The following is a 24,177-nucleotide window of genomic DNA, read 5'->3' as shown; positions in this document are numbered from 1 at the left end:
GTGAATAGTCCTTTTAAGAATATTTGTGTAATAGTTCCTGTCATGGCTCAGCAGTTAATGAATCTGACTAGCATCCATGAGGACACAGGTTCAATCACCAGCCTTGCCATGAGCTGTGGTGTGGGCTGCAGAAATCCTGCATTGCTATGGCTGTGGTGTATGCCAGCGGCTACAGCTCCAATTCAACCCCTGGCCTGGGAATCTCCACATGCCACAGATGTGGCCCTAAAAAGCAAAAAAAAAAAAAAAAAGTGTATTTGTGTAAAACATTAGGTCTTAACTCCTGTTTTCTACTCTTGATTATATTCAAAGAAGTGGAATTTCCTAGACAAAACTATATCTCTATCTTCTGGAGAAACTTCCAAAATGTTTTCCACAGTGCCTATACCATTTTATATTCCCAACGGTAACATATTGAAGATTCCTATTTCTCCACATTCTTGCCAACATTTACTTCTACTGGTGGGGATGTAATTTGGTGCAGCCACTGTAAAGAACAGTATTGAGGCTCTTGAAAAGTAAATATAGAATTACCATATGATTAAGCTATCCCACTCCTGGGCATATATCCAGAAAAACTATAATTCAGAAAGATAAATGCACCCATATTTTAAATAACAGCAACAATATTCACAATAGTCAAGACATGGAAGCAACCTAAATGTCCAATGACAGAAGAATAGATAAAGAAGATGTGGTACATATATAAAATGGGATATTACTCAGCCATAAAAAAAGAATGAAGTAATGCCCATTTATGGTAACATGTATGGACCTAGAGATTAGCACACTAAGTGAAGTCAGAAAGAAAACCACAAATACCATATTATTTATATGTGGAATCTAAGATGTGATACAAATGAGCTTATTTACAAAACAGAAACATACTCATAGACAGACAATAAATTAGTATCTCCAAAGGGGAGTGGTGAGAGATAAATTAGGAGTTTGGGATTGGCAGAAATACACTATCATAAAAAATCCCGAGTAAAGCAAGTATAAAACAGAACTCCCTAGCATTAAAAGATAATCATTTTTTTAAAAGCAAAAAAAAAAAAGTTTCTCTTTACCAGCTCTGTAGGGGGTCATGGTAACTTGAGGATCATTTTATATGTGCTTACCTGGCATATGTACTCTTGGTTTAAAATGTTTGTGTGTGTGTGTGTGTGTGTGTGTGTGTGTGTATACATATACATGTTTATATATGTACATAAAATTTTGTTAAATATCAGTGAATCACTTTGATGTATAATGGTTTGTCTAGAAAATATATATGATTGTAGCTTGGACTTCTAACAATGCAGCAGTTCTCAGAGCTTCTGACAGTCTATCTCCTGGTTATGATTCACAGTTTGGTTTGGATGAAATTCCTTTTCTTTTTGATGAACTAAATTTTCATTCACATGGTGAATTTCATTACATGTGAATTACATCTCAAAAAATAAATATTTAAAGTTTTATCAATTTTGTTGATCTTTTCAGACTTTCGGTTTTATGATTTCTCTATTGTTTTCATATTCTCTATTTCATTTCTCTTAGTTCTAATCTTTTCTTCTGCTAGCTTTGTCTGAAACTTTTCTTATGTTTTAATGTAGATATTTATAATTTACCCCCTTCCATTATTTTCAGTGGCCTTATCATTAAAAAAAAAACTATTACAGTTAACTTACAGTGTTGTGTCTATTGACTTGCCTTTGTTTTCATTTTCCTCTAAATATCTTTTGTGTGTGTGTGTGTCTTTTCTAGGGCTGCACCTGCAGCATATGGAGGTTCTCTAAGTATCTTCTAATATCTCTTGTAATTTTCCTCATGATCTAGTCAATGGTTAAGAAGGTGCTTTTTTCACAGGTTTGAGAATTTTCCAGTTTTTCTAACTTTATTGTGGTGGGAGGCAATACTTTGCCATCTATTCTTTAAAATATATTGAGACTTAATTTGTGATATTATAGATTGTTAATCCTGGAAAATATCTGATATGCCCTTGAGAAGAATAGGTGTGCTGCTATTGAGTAGAATGTGTTACATATGCCTGTTAAGATCTAGTTGGTTTACTGTCTTTGTAAACTTAGATATTTTCTTACTTATCCTTGATAGGTGCTAATTGTTCAAAATGAAAACACAAAGCTGTAAGACAAAAAAGGCTGCAGAACTGCTAAATTATAACAATATAACTTGTTATCTTCCCTGTTTCTTACACCATAACCAAACTGTGCTAAAAACAGAATGCACTAAAAAGAGAAATTACCCCTTTTCCTGTATCTCAGCTGCTGCAAGCCTGAGTTCTCTTCGCTCTGTGCTCCTACCACTCTGTTGGTAGACAGACCTGCTTGAGATCTCATTGCTCCTATCTACCTCTTTCTACCCTTGCTACTTCTAACAATCCTGACTGGGTGGTCTATCCAGAACTTGAAGTGGGGTACTGAAGTTTTCAATGATTACTATTACTGCAGAACTGTCTTTTTCAACCTTTCTTTCTGTCATTTTATGTTTCATAATTTAAAATGTACCTTTCCTGATAATATACTCACCTCTGCTCTAGTTTGGTTGCTTTTTCTATGGAATGTCTTCTTCCATCCTTTTACTTTTTTTTCATTACAATCAGCTTTATTATATGTGTTTTTAAACCCTTCTGTACTTGTTCAGAATAGCTATAACATCCATCCCTTGAAATACAGTCTTTTCAAAGAAGCATGTTCAGGAGCATTATAAACTGAGACATAACTGACATATAACATTGTGTAAGTTTAAGGTCTATGAGGCACATTTTAAGACTAATTTGACATATTTATATATTATAATATGGTTATAACTATAGCATTAGCTTACAACTCGATCACATCATCTCATTTTCATTCCTTTTTGGTGATAATAACAATTAAGATCTAATCTCCTAGCAACTTTGAAGTTTATAAGACAGTATTATTGTCTATAATCACAATCTGTCTCTGAGCTCTCCAGGACTAATTTATATACTAGTTTCAAGTTTGTACTTTTTAACATCTCCCCAACGTCTCCACCCTCTATGTTATAGAAACCATGAATCTACTATTTTTATAAATTCAGCCTTTTCAGATTTTATGTAATATTAAGATCATACAGTACTTCTCTCTGTCTCACTTATTTCACTTAGCATAATGCACACAAGGTTTTCTATATCATCACAGATGGCAGGATTTCATTCTTTTTCAAGGCTGATTAGTCCACACTCTCACCTTTTAACTTTTCTGTGTCTTTGGATCTAAAATGAATCTATATGTAGAAAGCATATAATTGGATCATGTTTTAATTCATTCTACCAGTCTACCCTTTGATGAGAATTTAATCCACTTACACTTAAAAATAATTACTCATCATCATTGTTCAATTTTTAAAATAAATTAAAATTTAAAAATAAAAGTAATTACTGATAAGAAAGATTTATTTTGGTCATTATACTATTTTCTTTTGTTTTAGATTTTTTTTTTGAACCCTCTTTTCCTTTATTACTGTTCTCTTTTGGTTTAGCTGGATTTTTCTTTTTTTTGCAGTAAAATGCAGTTGAAATTCCTTTCCCACTTCCTTTGTACTCTGTAACAATTTTATCTGCATTCATAATGGAGATTTCACTTAATATCCTAAAGATTTATACCAGTTCAGTTTCAATAACATGAGAAAACTCTATTCCCACATAGCTCCATCCCAACTCCTTTCAAGTTTTGATATCATAAAATTAATTTTATTTCTGTGCATAGAAACATACACTGACATTCTTTTAAATGTATTACTGTCAAATTATGTAGAACAAAACATTTAGTTACAGACAAAAAGTTGTAACATTAACTTGTAGGGTTGTTTTTAGAATATAAATCTCAAATCACAAAGAAAAGTTAAAGCGGACATTTAAATAATTGTTAAAATGATAGTAAAAACTCAAATTATTAAAATCAAAAGTGAAATGGGGACATTAGTACTGAATATATAGAAATAAAAAAGGATTGTACGAGAGCACTATGGAACAAATGTACACCACTATACTATTTCAAAACCTAGATGAAATGGACAAATTTCTAGAAACAGAAAACTAACCAAGACTAAACAGACGTTTTAAGAAGATTAAGTCAGTAACCAAAACACTCCCAACAAAGAAAAGCCCTGGACCTGATGCTTCATTACTAAAATCAACAAAATATTTAAAGAATACCAAAATACTTCAAAACTCTTGGAAATAAGAGGGAAATATACTACCCTGATAACAACACCAAATTAAAACACTATAAAGAAACCACAAACCAGATTTCTTACAAATACGGGTGCCAACAGCCTCAACAAAATACTGGCAAAGTGAATTTAGCAGCAGATTTTATACTGTAAATAGATGGAATTTATTCCTGGAAAGCAAGGATAGTTGAAAAATTGAAAGGCAGTATATTACATTAAAGAGAATGAAGAAAAATCACATAATCATCTAAACTGTTAAAAAGGAAACACATTATTAACAAAACTCGGTCCGTCTGAGGTGGAAATGCAAGTGTTTGGCGCTCGGAGGCTGCGAAGCTGGAGATGGAGGCGGCTGGGGTGGTCTGAGTGATGTGACCAGTCCGCCGTAGCTCGTCTCTTACTCTCTCCTGCCGCCTCCTGTCTCGAAAATAACTTTTTACTATAACGAAAGAAGAAAAAAGCAGCCGCCCGCCGCTCATGCTCTCTCTCCCTCTCAGCCCAATGACCAGTGAGGGAGCCCGGGGTGGCCGTTCCGCAGTCTGTGCCGCCCCAAGCCTCCCGCCCCCTACCCCCGCATCCCCTCCACACCCGGGCCGCCGCCACCATGATAGATGAGATCGCCGCCGCTTGTGCTTCATCGCGAGTTTCTCTGCACCGAGGGTCTCACGAGCGACAGCTGCAGACCTTCTGCCAGAGCCTGCAGGAGCTGCTGGCAGAACATTATAAACATCATTGGTTCCCAGAAGAGCTGTGCAAAGGATCAGGTTAGCACTGTATTCGCCTCAACCGTAAAATGGATCCTCTGATTGTACCGGCAGCACAGCGGATTGGACTGAGCAGTCAGGAGCTGTTCAGGCTTCTCCCAAGTGAACTCACTCTCTGGGTTGACCCTTACGAAGTGTCCTACAGAATTGGAGAGGATGGTTCCATCTGTGTGCTGTAGGAAGCCTCACCAGCAGGAGGTAGCACCCAAAACAGCACCAACGTGCAAATGGTAGACAGCAGAATCAGCTGTAAGGAGGAACTTTTCTTGGGCAGAACAAGCCCTTCCAAAAGCTACAATATGATGACTGTATCAGGTTAAGATATAGTCTATGGATGGATCCTCTTATAATGGATGGATAAATTTGATTTTTGCTTTGGGTGGGCTCCTCTTGGGGATGGATTATGGAATTTAAACCATGTCACAGCTGTGAAGATATGGCACAAGAGAAGAGTGGTAAATTTTTTTTTTAAGTGACAGTGCCATAGTTTGGACAGTACCTTTCAATGACTTAATAGCTTCAGAGTCCAAGTAAATCAATCACTTTATTTGCTAGGGAGTGAAGTCCTATAGGGTGGTTTCAGTTTCTCCTGGACATGATACCTAAATTTTTACATCAGTCCCTTTAACACAAATCCATATTTCAAAAAACCTTTCTCTGCAGTAGAACTTGGCAGAGGAAATATGCACTATTACACTTAAATTGTTATCCTTTTTGTCAGCTCGATAGGAAAGCGCAACATTTTAAATATGGTAGTAGTAGAGATTTTATAACGAGACTTTTACCTAGCACTTAAATATGTATAAATGTACATAACACACAAAGCTAGTAAGCATGACCTGGGGAAATGGTCAGACCTTGTATTATGTTTTTGGCCTTGAAAGTAGCAAGTGAGCAGAATCTGCCATGGCAACAGGATTTAAATAAGACCTTAAAAAGACACTGTCTCAACTGTGCCAGCTCTCTGTACATTTGCTAGCTTGTAGTTTTCTAAGACTGGTAAACTTAATTTTATTTTTATTTAAAAAAAATTTTTTTTGCCATTTCTTCGGCCGCTCCCACGGCATATGGAGGTTCCTGGGCTAAGGGTCTAATAGGAGCTGTAGCTGCTGGCCTACACCACAGCCAGAGCAACGCGGGATCCGAGCCATGTCTGCCACCTACACCACAGCTCACAGCAACAGCGGATCGTTAACCCACTGAGCAAGGCCAGGGATTGAACCTGCGACCTCGTGGGTCCTAGTCGGATTCGTTAACTACTGTGCCATGAAGGGAACTCCCAACTTCTTATTTTTAGAAAGTGGAGGTCTGGTTTGTAACTTTCCTTGTACTTAATTGGGTAAAAGTCTTTTTCTACAAACCACCATCTAGTTTGTGAACTTTGTTAGTCATCTTTTATTTGGTAAATTATGAACTGGTGTAAATTTGTACAGTTCATGTATATTGACTGTGGAAAAGTTGTACAGATTTCTATATTTTGGATGAGAAATTTTTCTTCTCTCTATAATAAATTGTTTATCTTGGCAAAAAACAAAAAACAAAAAAACAAAACAACACACTCTCATGATAAAAACCAAACAAAACAGAAAGAGAAGTAAACCGCCTCAACACAACAAAAGCTGAGTATGAGAAAACCAGGTGATCATCATATTCAATATTGAAAGACTAAAAGCTAACTCCTTAACATCAAGAATAAGAGGAGTTCCCATTGTGGCGCAGTGGAAACGAATCCAACTAGGAACCATGAGGTTGTGGATTCAATCCCTGTCCTCAATCAGTGGGTGAAGGATCTGGCATTGCCATGAGCTGTGGTGTAGGTTGAAGATGTGGCTTGGATCCTGCACTGCTGTGGCTCTGGCGTAGGCCAGCAGCTGCAGCTCTGATTAGACCCCTAACCTGGGAACCTCCATATGCCTCGGGTGTGGCCCTAAAAAGACAAAACAAACAAAAAAACATCAAGAATAAGATAATTATGTCCTCTCTCATCACTTTTATTCAATACAAGTTGAATAACACAAGACTTATTATTGAAGTCCCAGACAACAATTAAGCTATAAAAAGCACCAAATTATAAAAGAAAAGTAAAATTATCTATTATCAGAAAAATCTTATGTGTAGAAAACCCTAAAGTTTCTACCGAAGAGTGTATTGGAACTAATTAATAAATTCAGCAAACAAGATAAAATCTTTTTCATTTCTACACACAAATTAAGAAAAAAATTACAGAGAGTTCCCATTGTGGCTCAGTGGTAACTAAACCAACTAGTATCCATGAGATGCAAGTTTGAGCCCTGGCCTCTCTCAGGAGGTTAAGGATCTGGTGTTGCTGGTGTTGTGGTGAGCTGCGGTGTAGGTTGCAGATGTGGGTCAGATCTGGCTATGGTATAGGTTGGCAGCTGCAGCTCTGACTGGACTCCTAGCCTGGGAACTTCCATATGCTGCAGGTGTGGCCCTAAGAAGCAAAAAAAAAAAGAAAGAAAAAAAAAAAAGAAGGAAAGAAAAAGAAAAAAGAAAGGGTTGTAAAGAAATACTTTTACATCAATGTTCATGTTATTCATAATAACTAAGAAGCAGCCTAAGTTCCATCAACCAGTGAATGTACCAATCAAGACGTGATATATGCATACTATGAAACATTATTTAGCCTTTAAAATGAAATTCTGAAATACACTACAACATTGATGAAACTTGAAGATATTAAGCTAATGGAAATAAGTCACTCACAAATACTTTCTTTCTTTATGAGGTGCAGGGAATCAAAATCACAGTGGTTTTCAAGGAATAGGACGGGGTAGAACAATTATTACTTAATGCATAAAGTCTCATTTTTACAAGATGAAAAGTGTAATAGAGATGGATTGTAGAGATAGTAGCACAACACTATGAATGTATTTAACACCACTATATTTAACAAACTGCACATTTAAAACTAATTAAGATGGGAGTTCCCATCATGGCTCAGGGGAAACAATCTGACCAGCATCAATGAGCTCTCAGGTTTGATCCACGGCCTCAATAAGTGGGTTAAGGATCCAGCATTGCCATGAGCTGTGCTGTAGGTCACAGACTCAAACTCAGATCTGGCATTGCTGTGGCTGTGGTGTAGGCCAGCAGCCACAGCTCTGATTTGACTCATAGCCTGAGAACGTCCATATGCTGTGGGTACAGCCCTAAAAGACAAAAAAAAAAAAAAAAAAAACGCTAAATTTGACAGTATGTGATTTTCACCATGATAAAAAAATTAGAATGAATAAATAAACTTTATGTAAAATAACATGTCAGTCTATGGATCTTCATAAGTACACACACACTCCTAAGAGTTGAGATTACAGAACAGGCATCTAGAACACAGATTATATTTCCTCTGAAATCTCGTTTCATTTGGTTTATAAAGACCATATATTTATAAAGGGATATAACTACAGAAATTTGATCAACTTTTTAAAAATGGCAATAAAAGCCATATATTTTAGGAACATACATACGACATAGATACTTCACTTGTCTCACTTCAACAGTTTTATTGCCTTTTCAGAACATTTTTGTAAAATTATTTAAAGGGCAGATAATTCACTTATAAACTTAAATGCAAGTTGAAAATACAAATCAAAAAAATTCAGTTTTTTATACATTTTAAGGAGAGTTCACTAAGAATAATTTTCAGCATTCTATACAGTAGACAGAAATAGGGCTGAAAATCTTTAAACAAGATAAGAGATTACATAAAACATCCTGTTGAGGCATGAAAACAATGTTATAATATAAAGATCATACAATTAGTTGTGTGTACATGTAGTTTTAATTTTAATTATATTCAAAAGCATACACCCATTAGCATATACTCTCTAAAGAAAACAAGAAATTCTCCCAAATATCTTCTCCATTTTGATGACCTCATATAACTGCCTCTGTCATCAGTGCTTTGTATAAAAAAAATTCAATGGATGAAGATCTATTATAATTTCCTTAAAAAAAGAGAAAAAGAAAATGCTCCACATAAAAAAAAAAAACCTTATTCCAAAGTGGCCTATGTACAGTTGAAAGTAAAACAGTTAAATTTTATAAAAACTAAAAAGAAAGACAAGCTTATAAATCCTTCAACTGGAGTTTTAGAGAAAACTAAAGCATATTTTCATATGTAAGAATGTCCCTTCTTTATAGAAATAGTTATACTTAGAACAATTATGCATAAGATTAGCAGAATAATACAGTGTACACACTAGGACTAGAATGCTCACCAGTGGTCCTCAAGGGCCACATTGCTGGGATTTAACCTTTCCACAGAGGAGCCAAGCAGAATCTGAAGTTCATTTGTGAATTCAACTAAATCTAATAGTTCTCTGCTTTCAGGATTAAAGGATTGCAGGTCTTGGGAGCAAGAGAATAAGAAACTTGCTGACACCTGCCTATAAAACTCTGCCTCTGCAATTCTAACTATTTCCATATTCGGAAAGTTGCATCGAAACGTACAGGATGACATTTTTAATTTTTTAAGCACATCTGAAAGCAATAACCAGTTTCGTGGCCTGCAAAATAAAACAGTGTTTTAAAATTTCTGGCAAAATTAAAGGTGCTGCCAATAATTAATTACCATCCTGAAGAAACCATTCTATAGCCATAACAACCGCCAGGGCTTTGACTTTCATTCTCCCTGCCATTTCTCATCATTGGCCAATGTTATCTTTTTGAGATAAGGCAGTGTTTAACTATACTGGGAGTAACTCTGGACTCATGTGGCTTTAAGAGAATATCTACAGAAGTTTCCTGGTGGTTCAGAGGGTTAAGGATCTGGCATTGTCACTGCTGTGGCACAGGTTTGATCCCTAGATCAGTAACTTCCATGTGCCATAGGCATGGCAATAAAAAAAAACAAAAAATAAAAACAGAGAAGACCATCTGACTTTTAGAAAGGAGAGGAATACCTTAATGAGAGTCATCAAATATCCTCTTTATTGCTCACCTGGCTAATAAAAAGAGGTTAAGTCCTATTCTCTCAGCTGGGATCATTCAAGTTATAACTCTATATGTGTCCCACTACAGTCACTGTGGGAAGTCTGTATCCCAAGGTAAGAGAACTGATTACAAATACTTTTTAAAAGCTTTTCGGGGTTTCACCTGCACAATATGTGAAGTTCCCAGGCTAGGGGCTGAATCAGAGCTGCAGCTGCCAGCCTATGTCACAGCCACAGCAACATGGAATCCAAGCCATGTCTGAAAGCTACACCACAGCTCATGGCAATGATGGATCCTTAACCCACTAAGCAAGGCCAGGGCTCAAACCCACATCCCCATGGGTACTAGTCAGGTTTATTAACCCTGAGCCACAATGGGAACTTCTAGGAACACCTTTTTGATCCCTTCTTCCACCACAAAAGAACACATTTTAAAGAGTTATTTTATACTATCTTTTCTTTCACACATCTTCATCTCCAACGTCAATCTCTTTTAGGACTGATGTTTTTTAAAAGAAAATTTTGACAGTCTTTATATACGGACTGCAATAGAGCTAGGATTTCTATTACTAATAAAATTTCAGCTTATAATTTTTATAACTTCAGAGATTAAGAAGGACATTATTAAGAACCTTCTTAACATATATAGCAGAGAATCTGGTTTCTTACATGATTAGCAACAGAGAATTGGTCAACAGATTTGGTTAACAGTGCCTTAATAACAGGGATAAGACTGTATCTAGCCAAATGTAATAATAAATAATGCTGAATATAACATATTATGCTCAGTAATTATTCAGGAGTCAAGAATAATGACTTTTCTAATCACACATGATGAGGGAGATTATCAGTACATGGTCATTTTTAGTTCATGTACCCAAAAAACTCCCTACATTCTGTCACAAAGATTCAGGAATCAACTATTCTGTGACATTCCAGTAAGTGATTATTTGGGCTCTGGGATTTTATGTGCCTTGGTAGTATCCTGTTTAGAATTTCACTGTGCAATGAGTTTGATCCCCATTGTGTATAAATTTATCTTTTCAAGAAAATTTCATTAAGTGAGATTCATTAAGTGACAAATACAAAATGACTCACCCACACTTATCTGCTTAAGCAGGATTTTAGGTCCTGCTTCCCCCCAAAATACACCAAGATATTTTTCAACGACATGATATCCATCCTTACCTCTGAGCAACAGATACTTGGATGTTATAACATGGTAAGAGAGGAGTATCTGAAAACTCAAATTCAAACACGTCACTTAAAGCCTCATCTTCAGCATCCTGCTTCTCTGGTCCTGGAGGGTTTGCCAAAACATTATATCCAGCTGTATCATCTGGTTCTAATGAAGAAAGAGAGAAAAGAGTCAGTAGGCTCTATCAGAATTCCAACTGTCAATAATTAAACAATTCTGAATAAAAATAGATAATTTCCTGATGATCCCTGCTTACAGCACCCACAACCCATCACCCCCTCACACATACTAGGAAGAAGTGTTCTGTAACTCATTCACTTTGCAAGGAAATGGAAAAGGTCAATGTTTCTCACCACATACAGAGCTTCCATAGAACTCCCAAGCGCCATTAAGTTCAGCATCATTGTGTCTCTGTAAGTCGTTTAAATACTCTAGAGAGGGAAAAATTAAAACATTTTTAAAATTTTTTAATTTTTCAATGTTTTTGAAAACTTTTCATTGAAGTTTAGTTGATTTAGACTGTTGTGCCAATTTCTGCTGTACAGCAAAAAAACCCAGTCATACATATAAATACATACTTTTTCTCATATTATCTTCCATCTTGGTCTATCCCAGGAGATTGGACAGAGTTCCCTGTGCTGTACAGTAGGACCTCATAGCTTATCTATTCTAAATGTAATATTTTGCATCTAGTAACCTTAAAATCCCCATCCATCCCACTCCCTCCCCCTTCCCCTTGGCAACCACAAGTCTGTTCTCTGTGTGAGCTGTTTCTGTTTTACAGACAGGTTCATTTGTGCCATAATTTTGATTCCACATAGAAGAGACATTATATGGTATTTGTCTTTTTCTTTGCCTTACTTCACTTAATATGAGATATGAGAATCTCTAGTTGTACTCATGTTGCTGCAAATGGCATCATTCCATTCTTTTTTATGGCTAAGTAATAGCCCATTGTGTGTGTGTGTGTGTGTGTGTGTGTCTGTGTGAGTGTGTGTGTCTGCATGTTTGTGTGTCTGTGTGTCTGTGTAAAGGTTTTTTTTCTTACTGTTAAAAGTAATAAATTGATTTCAGCAGAACTGTGGGACATGTACTCAACATACAACAATAAATTGCAATTCTTTACACTAATAATAAACAATCCAAAAAGGAAATTAAACAATCTCACATTAACATTTGAAACAATAAATACTTAAAGATAAACTTAAAATCAAGGTTACAAAAGACTTGTACACTGAAACTATAAAACTTTGCTAAAAACAAACCTAAGAAGCTTTAGGTGCTGTGAAAACTACACAAAGGAAAAGAATTAAGACAGACACATTACACAAAATGCAAAAATTAATACAAAATGGATCAAAATTCATAAACAAGACCTAAAGCCATAAAACACAAGAGGAAAGCATAATGACATTTGACAATAATTTCTTGTATATGATACCAAAATAACAGGCAACAAGAACATATGTGATAAATCTGGTATCAAACTAAAAAAAAATTTTGTGCCTTAAAGGAAAAAGATTGAAAAGACAACCTACAAGATGGAAGAGAATACTGCAAATCACATAACTTTTTGGAGTTTATACCCAGAATATGTAAGGAACTCCTGAAACTTGACAAAAAGCAAATAACCTAATTTTAAAACAGGCCAAGAACTTGAATAAACATTTCTCCATCCTGTTCCATTGACTTATATTTCTGTTTTTGGCCAGTACCACAATGCTTTGATGACTATAGCTTTGTAACATAATTGGAAGTCAAGGAACCTTGACTCTTCCAGTTCCATTTTTCATTTTCAATTTTGCTTTGCCTATTGTCTGTTGTGTTTCCAAAATTAAAAATTTTTTTGGTTTAATTTTGTGAGAATGTCAATAGTAATTTGATAAAGATTGCATTGAACCTGTAGATTGCCTTGGGTAGTACAGTCATTTTGACAATATTGATTCTTCCAATCTAAGAGCATGGTGCATCTTTCCATCAATTTGTGCACAGTTTTCAGAGTACAGGTCTTTTGTTTCTTTAGGTAAATTTATTCCCTCATATTTTATTCTTTTTGATGTGTGGCAAAAGGGACTGTTTGACTTTTTCTTATTTTTCACTGTTAGTGTATAGGAATGCAACAGACTTCTCTCTTAATTTTGTATCCTGTAACTTTATCAGATTCATTGATGACCTCTAGCACTTTGTTGGCGGCATCTTTAGGATTTTCTATGTATGGATTCATATCATCTGAAAACAGTGATAGTTTTACTTCTTTTTCAATTTGGATTCCTTTATTTTTTCTTCTCTTTGCTCTCCTTTGTCACTGCTAGGTCTTCCAAAACTATGCTGAATAAAAGCGATGAAAGTGGACATCCTTGTCTTGTTCCTGATCTTGGAGAAAATGCTTTCATCTTTTCACCACTGAGAAGAATGAAGTTACTGTGGGTTTGTTATATGTGGCCTTTACTATGTTGAGTCAGGTTGCTTCTATGCCCACCTTCTGGAGAGTTTTTATCAGAAATGGGTTTTGGATCAGTGGAACAAGATAGAAAGCTCAGAAATAAACCCACACACTCATGGTTAATTGACCTACAACAAAGGAGGCAAAAATACACAATGGAGAAAAGACAGTTTCTGCAAAAAGTGGTACTGGTAAAACTGGACAGCTATGTCTGAAAGAATGAAATTAGAACATTCTCTAACACTATATACAAAAATAAACTTGAAATGGATTAAAGGCCTAAACGTAAGACCAGACACTATAAACCCTTGGAGGAAAACATAGGCAGAATACTCTCTGACATAAATGGCAGTAGTATCTTCTCAGATCCACCTACTACAGTAATGAAAATACCAACAAAAAGAAACAAAAAGACCCAGTTAAACTTAAAAGAAACCATAAACAAGACAAAAAAGACAGCTCACAGAATGAGGGAAAATATTTGCAAAGAAACAACTGACAAGGGATAAATCTGCAAAATATATAAACATCTCTTATCAACGGACTCTCATGCTAGGTGAAGTAAGTCAGAAGAGAAAGACAAATACCATATGCAATCACATATACCAGGAATCTAATATATGGCACGAACAAACCTTTCCAAGAAAAGAATCATGGACTTGGGAGAACAGACTTGTGGTTGGCGAGGGGGAGGGAGTGGGATAGACTGGGTATCTGGAGTTGATAGATCCAAACTATTGCATTTGGAATGGATAAGCAATGAGATCCTGCTGTACAGCACTAGTCAATTGTGATGGAGAATGATGGAGGATAATGTGGGAAAAAAAGAATGTATATATGTATGTGTGATTGGGTCACTTTCCTGTGTAGTAGAAAACTGACAGACTGCTGTAAACTCTAATGGAAAAAAAAAACATTTAAAAAAAAATCTCCTGCAGTTGGATATCAAAACACCAAACAACCCAATCAAAAATTGGGCAGAAGATCTAAACAGAATATAGAAGACAGACATAAGGCCAATAGGCACATGAAAAGATGCTCACCATCACTAATTATTAGAGAAAAATGGAACCCTGGAACACTCTCACGCTGTTGATGGGAAAGCAAACAGGTACAACCACTGTGGAAAACAGTATGGAGGTTCCTCAGAAAACTAAAAATAGAACTACCATATGACCTGGGGATCCAACTCCTGGGCATCTATCCAGAGAAAACCGTAATTTGAAAAGATAAATGCAGCCAATGTTCAATGTAGCATTATCTACAATTGCAAAGACAGGAAGCAACCTAAAGGTCCATCAGACCTTTGGATAAAAAAGATGTGTGTGTGTGTGTGTGTGTGTGTGTGTGTGTGTGTAATGTTATTCAGCCATGAAAATGAATGAAATAATGCCATTTGCTACAACATGAACCTAAAGATTATCATACTAAGTGAGTGAAAGACAAACATCATCTGAGGTTTATGGAATTATTAGCCAATGAGGACCTGCTGTACAGCACAGAGAACTCTACTCAATATTCTGTGATAACCTAGGTGGGAAAAGAATCTGAAAGAGAATGAACGTGTGTACATGTATAACTGAATCACTGTGTTGTGCAGCATACACACAATATTCTAAATGAATTATACTTCAAGAAAACTTTAAAATATGAACAAAAAATAAACTTTTCCAAAGAAGATATATAAATAGCCATTGAGCACATGAAAACATACTCAGTATCATTAATCATTAGCAAAATACACATAAAAAGTATAAGAAGATGGGACCTCACATGTATTAGTACAAAAAAAGAATGGGTCTTAGTAAGGATCTAGAGCAATGGGAACCGTTGCTAACTATCATCTGATATTTAAAAACATGTGTTGAACACTGTCATTTCTGTTCCTTGAAGGGACCTACCTGCCAGAAATATTTCCATAAGCCTGCTATGAGTCATATTTGTGATGGTTCTACCTGAGTATGTAGCCAAAGTAGGGTCAGCACCATATGAAAGAAGCAGGCGAACAATCTCCAAGTAATTATTCTCAACTGCATCATGAAGAGGCCTAGGAAGAGATGTGCAGTAGGATTAAACATGTTTACACATACTTGTTTCTGGAGTAGTTTCCTAAACAATAAGCAAAATAGATTGTGTGTACCATGTGTTCATAAGCCTCCTACAAGCAATATTTCACCAAGAAAAGCATGTACTTTCAAAAAGTTTACAGACAAAGAAACTGAGGCATGTTGACTGATCCAAGATTAAGCAATAAATTATTGTTACTTCTATACCAGTTGTTTATAGGACAGGTGAACAATTTCAAAAATAATTCTAAAATTCAAATCTATTTTAATTCAGACCTAATACAAGGGAAAAATAAAAATATTTTTAAGGAACATAACTAGTGACAGACTGTATAAAGATAAGGGGAAAAGAAGCCAAGACAACTATCAATTCTTACACAATTTTTAAAAATACCTATTTAAAAAAGAGCCAGTGTGCAAAGATCAGTGATTAATGAAACTTCCTCTTGGAAACTCTTGGGCCCTAGGAACTTACAGAGATTAATGACAGAACTTCAGGGAATGATGTGGAGAGAAGAAACAGTGCTCAGAGTCAGCCTAGAACCAGACTTTTTAGAATCAGTTTTCATCAGGACGTAGAGTCCTTTACATCCATTTCTACTGCAAGATGAAATGATGCTTGCATTCACAGCCTGAATAATGAGTACTACTCTAAAACTATGAAATTACACACATTTCAGTTTTGCTTATTTTATTTATTTATTTATTTATTTATTTACTTATCGCCTTGTCTAGGGCTGCTTCTGCAGCCTATGGAGGTTCCCCGGCTGGGAGTCTAATCAGAGCTGTAGCCACCACCCTACACCAGAGCCACAGCAACCCGGGATCCGAGCCTTGTCTGCAACCTACACCACAGCTCAGGGCAACACTGAATCCATAACCCAGTGAGTGAGGCCAGGGATCAAACCTGCAACCTCATGGTTCCTAGTCAGATTCCTTAACCAATAAGCCACAACGGAAACTCCAGTTTTGCTTATTTTATAACTTTTAGGATAGCCCTATTATCTTACCTACTGGTAAAAACTGATAAAAAAAATAAGATACATTTCAGATTGGGCCAGTGGGACCTTTTTTTGGCTATTTTTTCTCCCTGCCACAGCAGGTCTCCGTATGACAACTGTCAAATAACTCACCTGTTAAACCTAAAACACGGGTCATTCTACCCACTTCTCACGGTAGGATGTGAGAAGCCTTTTAGGACCTTTCAATGACACCTCAATCAGAGGTGACCACTCACTTGGGAGTTAACATTCTCTTGCTAATCCTGTGAATATGTAGGTTTCCTTGGACAATAAGTTGAAGAAATGTATCCATTTGAGGAGTGATTTAGGCACATTTTGTAGAGGGTCATTTGACCATATACATAATAGTTTGTTTCTGGGTTCTGTATTTTATTCCGCTGGAAAATACATCTGTTTTCAGGCTAGTAGTGCATTTTTTTTTTCTACTATAGCTTTGTGGTATACTCTGAAATCAGAACAGTAACCAGGGCTTCAGTGTACTGATGACTATGTTTACCAGCATGCCACATCAGGTTCGTATTGTTGCTAAATTAGTATCTCTAGGTGGGGATATGAGGACCTAAGACTTCACAGAGAAGGCAGGCATCTTCACTCTGGATTAATACCTATGTAAAACACGTAGATGAAGCAGGTAATGTTTGTCACATTTAAAGTGATAGTATCCCCATACCATACTCAACATAATGTAGGCATAATGAAGAAAAAAATTACCAGCTTCTGCATTCAGAGGGAAAGACAAGAGTAAAATTTAGTTTGTCAAATGTTCTAGCACTACAGGTGGTTATACTCTACTCTACTCTGATGAATGAATGGCCAAGATCTTTCCAAACCTGAGAGACTTGAAATTCAAAATCATGTAATTATATACCACCCTATCATTTCAGTTCAAAATGATGCCCTCTGAGACAGTACATACACCTAGTTAAAATCATTTCAGTCACTTCTCAGGAGTATCAACAGGAAAAGTATTCTGTGACTTAGCTATAAAAAAGAATGAAATAATATCACTGGCAGCAAAATGGATGGACCTAGTGATGAAGTAAGTCAAATACTATATGATTCCACTTATATGTGGGATAAAATAAAAATGATACAAATGAATGAACCCATTTACAAAACAGAAACAGACTCACGGACACAGAAAACAAACTTACCAAAGGAAATAACAGAGGAAAGGGTAAATTAGAAGTTTGAGATTAACACATACACACTTCTATGTATAAAATAAGTAAACAATAAGGAATTACATGGAAGTATATTCAATACAGTGAACTATATAAATTCAATATATATCCATATACATATTTCAATTCTGAAGAAAAATTTGAAAACTATAGCAACATGTACTTGGTCAGAAATATCCATTTGATTCAGTTCTGGTGGATTTTGACATCAGGGTACTTACTCATTGTTCTTTAAGTGTTTCCTACATACCTGAGAACTGCTGCTAGTGTCCCAGAAAGATATGCCACTAACCTGGTCCCATCGTGGGCACTGCAGTTAACGTCAGCACCATGTTTAAGAAGGTGTTGAGCAATGAGGAACCAACCTCCTGCACAAGCTTCATGGAGGGCACAGTAACCTGCATTGTCCTGATGATTCACATCACAAACCTTGTTTTCCAGGCAGTACAAGACCAAGTCCTATGCAGATGAGAAAAGGTGATACCATCAGATTATACATAATGAACCTGATAATGATAAGCTCTCCATAGGCTGGCAGTCTCTGCTTTGAAGAGACATCTATCCTCAGGCCCGATACCCCACTGCAGCATAGGCAAGGAATATTTTTCCTGGTGAAAAGGACAAGGACATGTGTTAAGTCTTAGTGTTGGAGACAATGTTGTCAAGGACTGTTAATACCTTAGATGATGCACTGATAAGTACAAGACATTCCCATTTGATGGGTGTATTCAGTTAGGTGGTTGTGGATGACAAAGCAAGTTTACATAAAAGTTAAAATAATAACTCACTAGAAGAGATTAAAGCTAAAGAATACCCCTAAACTTAAAGAGGGAGGGACATCTATCAGATTGGCCAGATCCTGATGCTCCTGTAAAGATCAGATCCTGGGAAACAAATGGTTCATTCCCCACCCCACCTGGAGTTGAATCAATATATTATTTTCATATTTACTTGTATTAATAACAAAAATCACTGTATACATTTCAGATATTAAGTAAAATTGTAATATTCCTTCTTTTCAAAATCTGTTTTGTATGAACACTTTGCATTAGAATCACCATTACTAATGTTCTTTGATATGTTAAAATATTAAAAGTTAATCAAAAGCTGAGCCTGTAGAAAATAAAGACCTAACTTTAATGAGAACTATGGACTTAAGTTACTAATACTCTATCATTATTTTTATTTATTTAAATTTTTTTTTCTTTTTAGGGCCACACCCACAACATATTGAGGTTCCCAGCATGGGGATCAAATTGGAGCTATAGCCATCAGCCTACACCACAACCACAGAAATGCTGGAAATGAGCTATGTCTGCAACCTACACCACAGCTCAAGGCAACACCAGATCCTTAATTCACTTAGTGAGGCCAGGGATCAAACCCTCAACCTCATGGATACTAGTCGGATTTAAGTCCGCTGAGCTACAAGGGGAACTTCACTGCATCATTATTGACAGATGAATTGTAGCAAGAATTTTATAACAGGATCTGGGGGGAGAAGATTTCAAATATATAGAATAATATTTGCCACCATAAAACAAGTTACATATTTCCTACAAGTTCTGCTCAGCAGAGAGCTGTCATATTCTAAGAATGGGGAGGGAAAGGAAGTAAGGTACAGTCTACAGTGTCCCCAATACTTGGTAAGGAAGGGGAAGCTCAATGGAGTCACAACAGGTCTCCATATGACAACTGTTACATAACTCACCTGTTAAACCTAAAACAGGAGTCATTCTACCCACTCAGATACGAGGTAGAATGTGAGAAGCCTTTTAGGCCCTTTCAATGACACATCAGCCAAAGGTGACCACTCACTTGGGAGTTAACATTCCATTTGCTAATCCTGTGAACCTAATGTGGGAGGCTGGTAAACATAGTCATCAGTGCCCTGAATGCCTGCTTACTTAATAAGGATAGCACCTGAAGCTGCTTTTTTAGCAGTTCCTTAGTAACTAGAGTTGAGTGAATACCTGAACTTTCAGCCAAATCCCATGAGCCCTCACCTGATCCTAGGCCAGCATCACTTTTACCCTGGCACTCATCCACACCTCCACACTCTCCTTCTGACCCTTGTTCTCACCATTAAACTCCCAGATCACTAAAGCAAGCTTTAAAAATGATGTCTATTATATTACAATTTTAACTAACAAGTGAAGTAATAAAGATGCAAAGCATAAAGAAAGCAATTCATCTCAAGAGATTCTGAATTGTAAAAAGGGCAGTTCCAATGGGAGCCAACCCTTGGAAAGGAATGGAATAAGGGAGAGAGGGAACATGAGAGTCTTGGCCTTGGAGCCAGACTGGTAGACAGCTATCTCCACAAACATTATTTAATACCTCTAGCACTCTGTTTCCCCATCTGAAATCAGGTTAATATTAATTACTACTACATGCAAAGGCTGAAAGGGTGAGAAGAGTTACCACAATCTTCTTTTTTTTTTACCTTTTTTGGGCCACATCTGCAGCATATGAAGTTCCTAGGCTAAAGGTTGAATCAGAGCTGTAGCCACTGGCCTATACCACAGCCACAGCAATGCAGGATGTGAGCTGCATCTGTGACCTACACCACAGCTCACAGCAACACCAGATCCTTAACTCACTGAGCAAGGCCAGGGATCAAACCTGCATCCTCATGGATACTAGTCTGGTCCTTAATCCACTGAAATATATCAGGAACTCCTATCCCCATCCATTTCTGAAGCTCCATGTCCTCAGTAACTACCCTGTTCATATAATGCCCATCAGCTCACCTCCATGTGTACCTTTTCACAAGCAACTAAAAACTGACCTAAAAAGTTCTCTTCCCCTTGCTAGAAGCCAAAAGAGTTCATTTCCACATCTGGGTTACGTCAGATTTTATATCAGAGGTAAGTAAGTGAGACCAGAGGATGCCAAAGCAACCTACCTGCTTAAACAACTCATCTGAACAAGTCACCAACAGGAGGGCAGCACCGGGAGTTTCTGTTGTGGCTCAGTAGTAACGAACACAACTAGTATCCATGAGGACTCAGGTTCAATCCCTGGCCCTGCTCAGTGGGTTAAGGATCTGGTGTTGCAATGAACTGCAGTGCTGGTCACACATGCGGCTTAAATCTGGTGTTGCTGGGGCATTGGCCCACAGCTGCTGCTCCAATGTCAACCAGTAGGGCTAGTACAAGCATCACTGTGGAACACCTAACCCAGTCCCTAATGTGAAAGGGTATGGGTTCTGAGTCCCATCTCCTAACCTGCCCTGGTTCCAGTTAGTGCACCCTTCCAGTCCATGTCAAAGAGCAGTAGCCAGTGATTTATGAATATAGGCAGCTACAAACTGGTGGTGTCTGAATCTAAGCACCCATAAAGACACTTACCTCATAACCAAGTCGGGCAGCCCGCTGCAGGAGAGTCTCTCCAGCATTCTTACTGACAATAAGTCTCCGTGCCTCCAGCTGCAAATGGTGTGACTTGGTCATTTGCGGAGCAGAGCTTGAGCTTGGTGGCTGTGACGATTTGGAAGCCAGCAGCAACTGTTGCAAATGGTTGAAGGGCTTTTGGCCCTTCCTGTCTGGTGACTGATCACAGTCAGAACTGGGTGCAGGGTGATTTCTAAATCTCTGGATAGTCACCTATTACAAAACCAGGGAGTGCATACATTTAAGATCAACTTCCAACAGCTTATTAATCCCCTCCTTTCCAAGTTACATACCTCTATGATGGGAGGAACCTTTTCATTTTAGTTTATTTAGAGGAGAGAGGGGTTATCAGAGAGCACTGGGAGAAATGATTTAATTTTGAATAGGTTGAAACTTCATCACAACCTAGGGCACATGGCCCTTAAGAATAGGAAATGAATTTGGGGAAGGAGTTCAGTTGAAAGAAAGCTTTGTACTTTAGAAAAAGGAAACAAATGGGCAAGGAGTAATTGGTGGAGTAGCTCCACAAGCCTGATTCAAAAGGTAATGTCAAAAGGTACCTTGCCATCTGCATTGTCCACATGGCAGTCCCCTGTCACTGAGGAGGCCTGCCTGGGTACTTGAGGGATCAAGTGCTTTGTTTTACACAATCTTTTCCCAGATGGTTTCTCAATGTTGTCAGTATATTTCTGAAGTGAGATGGCAGCAGGATAGTAATCCTCTTCTTCGTCTCTACATAGTACATATGTTTTCTGGCTTTCTTTAACTTTCTGCTGTTTCATATGCACTCTTGAACATGATGTGCACCGTGGCTGGTTGTGCATTTGGTGACTTGTGATGGTAGATAAAAGGCTCTTCATACATTGTCTAGGAGAGCCTAAAAGGAGAGATGGATGGGTATGGGGTAGGAGAAGGAGAAGAAGCAGGAGTTACCCAGTTGTACCTAATACAGAAAGAAAATCCTGTGGTTAACAATGAACACAGGGGTGACTGCAGTACTAAAAGATATATTAATTATGTTTCAAAGCCTTAATATTTTAATAAGGTCACATTCAAAGAGAAAATAAGTTAACCCACAAAATGACAAATGTCAAGTTTGTTCAAAAGGCCATGACAAGATGGGAGGAGCCAGCAATGCTTGCTTTCAGCCCCCACCTCACCCCCACCACACATACACACATATTCAGCACAAATGTAGGAACTTTCCAGTCAAAGACAATCAGCAAATAGATAAATTAAGAGTCTGAGATGAGGGCACTTGGTGAAGCCGTAAGGGTCACCAAGTCTTTGCTTCCTGATCAGCCTTGGTCTGGGCAAAGAACAACCAAAGAATAAAGCTCCCTTCTCATAAGTTTTCTCTAAACGTTCCAGAAGTAAGTGTGGATGAAAAAAGGACGCCTTTGGTGAACTCCCTACCTGTCACATGCTATTCAGCAAACTTTGATAGTGTTCAGGTATCTTTCAGGCCTTCTCCCAAAGAAGGTGTTGACTCAACCGCCAGGAGGGGGTCCCCAGCGTACCTTGTTCATTGCCACTAGATTTCAGGGACTTCTCTGAGCAGCTCCTATTGCCTTTGGCCACTGTCCTTTTTCTCCTGGGTTTCTCTTCAGAAATGTTACTGCCCTGGGTCACTTCCTTCCTGTCCCACTGGCCAGGTTTGCTCTCTGCTGCTGACACCTGCTGCTGCCATTGTTCTTTAAGGTGCAGCAAGTGGCACTGTTTTTTGGGATGGAGCCCTGTTAATTCAATGCATACTTTTAGCTTAGTCGGCTCACTATGATGTGAGTCTTCTAAGTGGTCAGACAAACTCATTTCCTTCTTAGGCCAGTCACCTAATGGAGAAATAACTGCAAATTAATCAAAAAGTCTCCTTGGGGTTCACACATCATTAATGGCAGTACAGGATGGGAGGATGAGTCATTACTCTCCCCACTTTAATTTGTTATCAACTCTTGGGAGAAGATCTATTTATCTTCAGCCATCCTGGAGCTTGAGCATCATCTGTCAATGGGGAATGGGAAGTAGGAACACCTTCCCCAGGGCCATTGGGATGTAAGCAATCATTTACCAATCTGCTCTTGAAGTAGTATGAAAGCTGAAACCTCCACTGCTCTACACTAAGACTTCCCTTTCAGCGGTATGAAAGCAGAAACCTACACTGCTCTAGTCCTAAGACTAGAATAATCAACATGCCTCCTTCAGTTCACTCTTGACCTCCTACTCAAGCCACTAAGCAGGCAATCAAAGCCAACTGAGCTCACCTTTGGAGACCCGTCTCTGCTTGGCTTTTAGCACAGGGACTTTTGGCATCTCTTCTACAGTGTGGTTGCTGGTGCCCAAGACACATTTTTTGTCCAGCCAACAAAGGCTGCAGCCGTCTGGTATGTCTGAAGCTACTTGGTCAGAAGGTGGCTCACTTACAGACTGCTTGTCCATGAAGCACTTTTCCATAGGAAATTCTTTGTTCTCTGGGGCTTTGAAAGGATCCTGTTTGTTTCCAGCACTATACTTGTCTAGGGGAACAGACACAATAATAAAGAAACAGAGCTCCAAAGGTCATCACGAGAATACAGGATTTGGGATGCAAGTGGAACCTTCATGTAATCAAGGTAATCTGATATTAACAGATTATTCTATGGTATCTGGGACCTTACACACTGGAAGTAGAAACTCCTCCCACATACAGCATTTTTCAAAGGAAGGGCAGCTGAAAGCAATAAGCAAGTAAAGCAGCAACCATGATCTGATACTGTTCAAACACAAATGCCTTATCTTCCTTACTTAATGGATTCATAATTTTATCTTTTTATAGTTGGGGGCATTAAAGAAACAAGAATGAAGATGACAAAAGAGATAATACATCAACACTATTTCTTTTAATCATATATGGTCTTTTCTTTTGGTAGCAAAATCCAACCAAACCAAAGCTGATCTAAAAATTTCTACAAACATGTGT

The 24,177-nt window shown here is 37.5% G+C and overlaps 1 protein-coding gene and 1 pseudogene across 4 annotated transcripts in view; one reads left to right on the top strand and one right to left on the bottom strand.

The window, feature by feature from the left end:
* LOC110257970 (BCL-6 corepressor-like) overlaps positions 1 to 24,177 on the bottom strand; it is a 91,227-nt gene that overhangs the window by 15,241 nt on the left and 51,809 nt on the right. For 2 of the 4 annotated variants that reach the window (XM_085008957.1, XM_085008959.1), the window contains 9 exons: positions 23,483 to 23,734; positions 22,742 to 22,957; positions 21,782 to 22,098; positions 21,180 to 21,434; positions 18,119 to 18,285; positions 15,456 to 15,601; positions 11,465 to 11,542; positions 11,102 to 11,258; positions 8,466 to 9,487 (listed from right to left, as the gene is read on the bottom strand). In XM_085008957.1, the coding sequence (XP_084865083.1) occupies positions 9,196 to 9,487; positions 11,102 to 11,258; positions 11,465 to 11,542; positions 15,456 to 15,601; positions 18,119 to 18,285; positions 21,180 to 21,434; positions 21,782 to 22,098; positions 22,742 to 22,957; positions 23,483 to 23,734 (1,880 nt within the window). In that variant the 3' untranslated portion in view covers positions 8,466 to 9,195. Of the gene's footprint in view, positions 1 to 8,465; positions 9,488 to 11,101; positions 11,259 to 11,464; positions 11,543 to 15,455; positions 15,602 to 18,118; positions 18,286 to 21,179; positions 21,435 to 21,781; positions 22,099 to 22,741; positions 22,958 to 23,482; positions 23,735 to 24,177 lie in introns of those variants that run through there. The other 2 variants (XM_085008958.1, XR_014835998.1) reach the window with 2 other exon arrangements.
* Positions 367 to 5,593, top strand: LOC110257969 (protein BTG1 pseudogene; annotated as a pseudogene).

The sequence above is a fragment of the Sus scrofa genome, chromosome Y (assembly GCF_054392235.1).
Source record: "Sus scrofa isolate SSC_HxYL_T2T_F1_AM1 chromosome Y, Sscrofa_HxYL_maternal_Yorkshire_Landrace_v2.0, whole genome shotgun sequence".
Classification (NCBI taxonomy): Eukaryota; Metazoa; Chordata; class Mammalia; order Artiodactyla; family Suidae; genus Sus; species Sus scrofa.
This window is presented reverse-complemented; position numbering and strand designations above follow the sequence as displayed.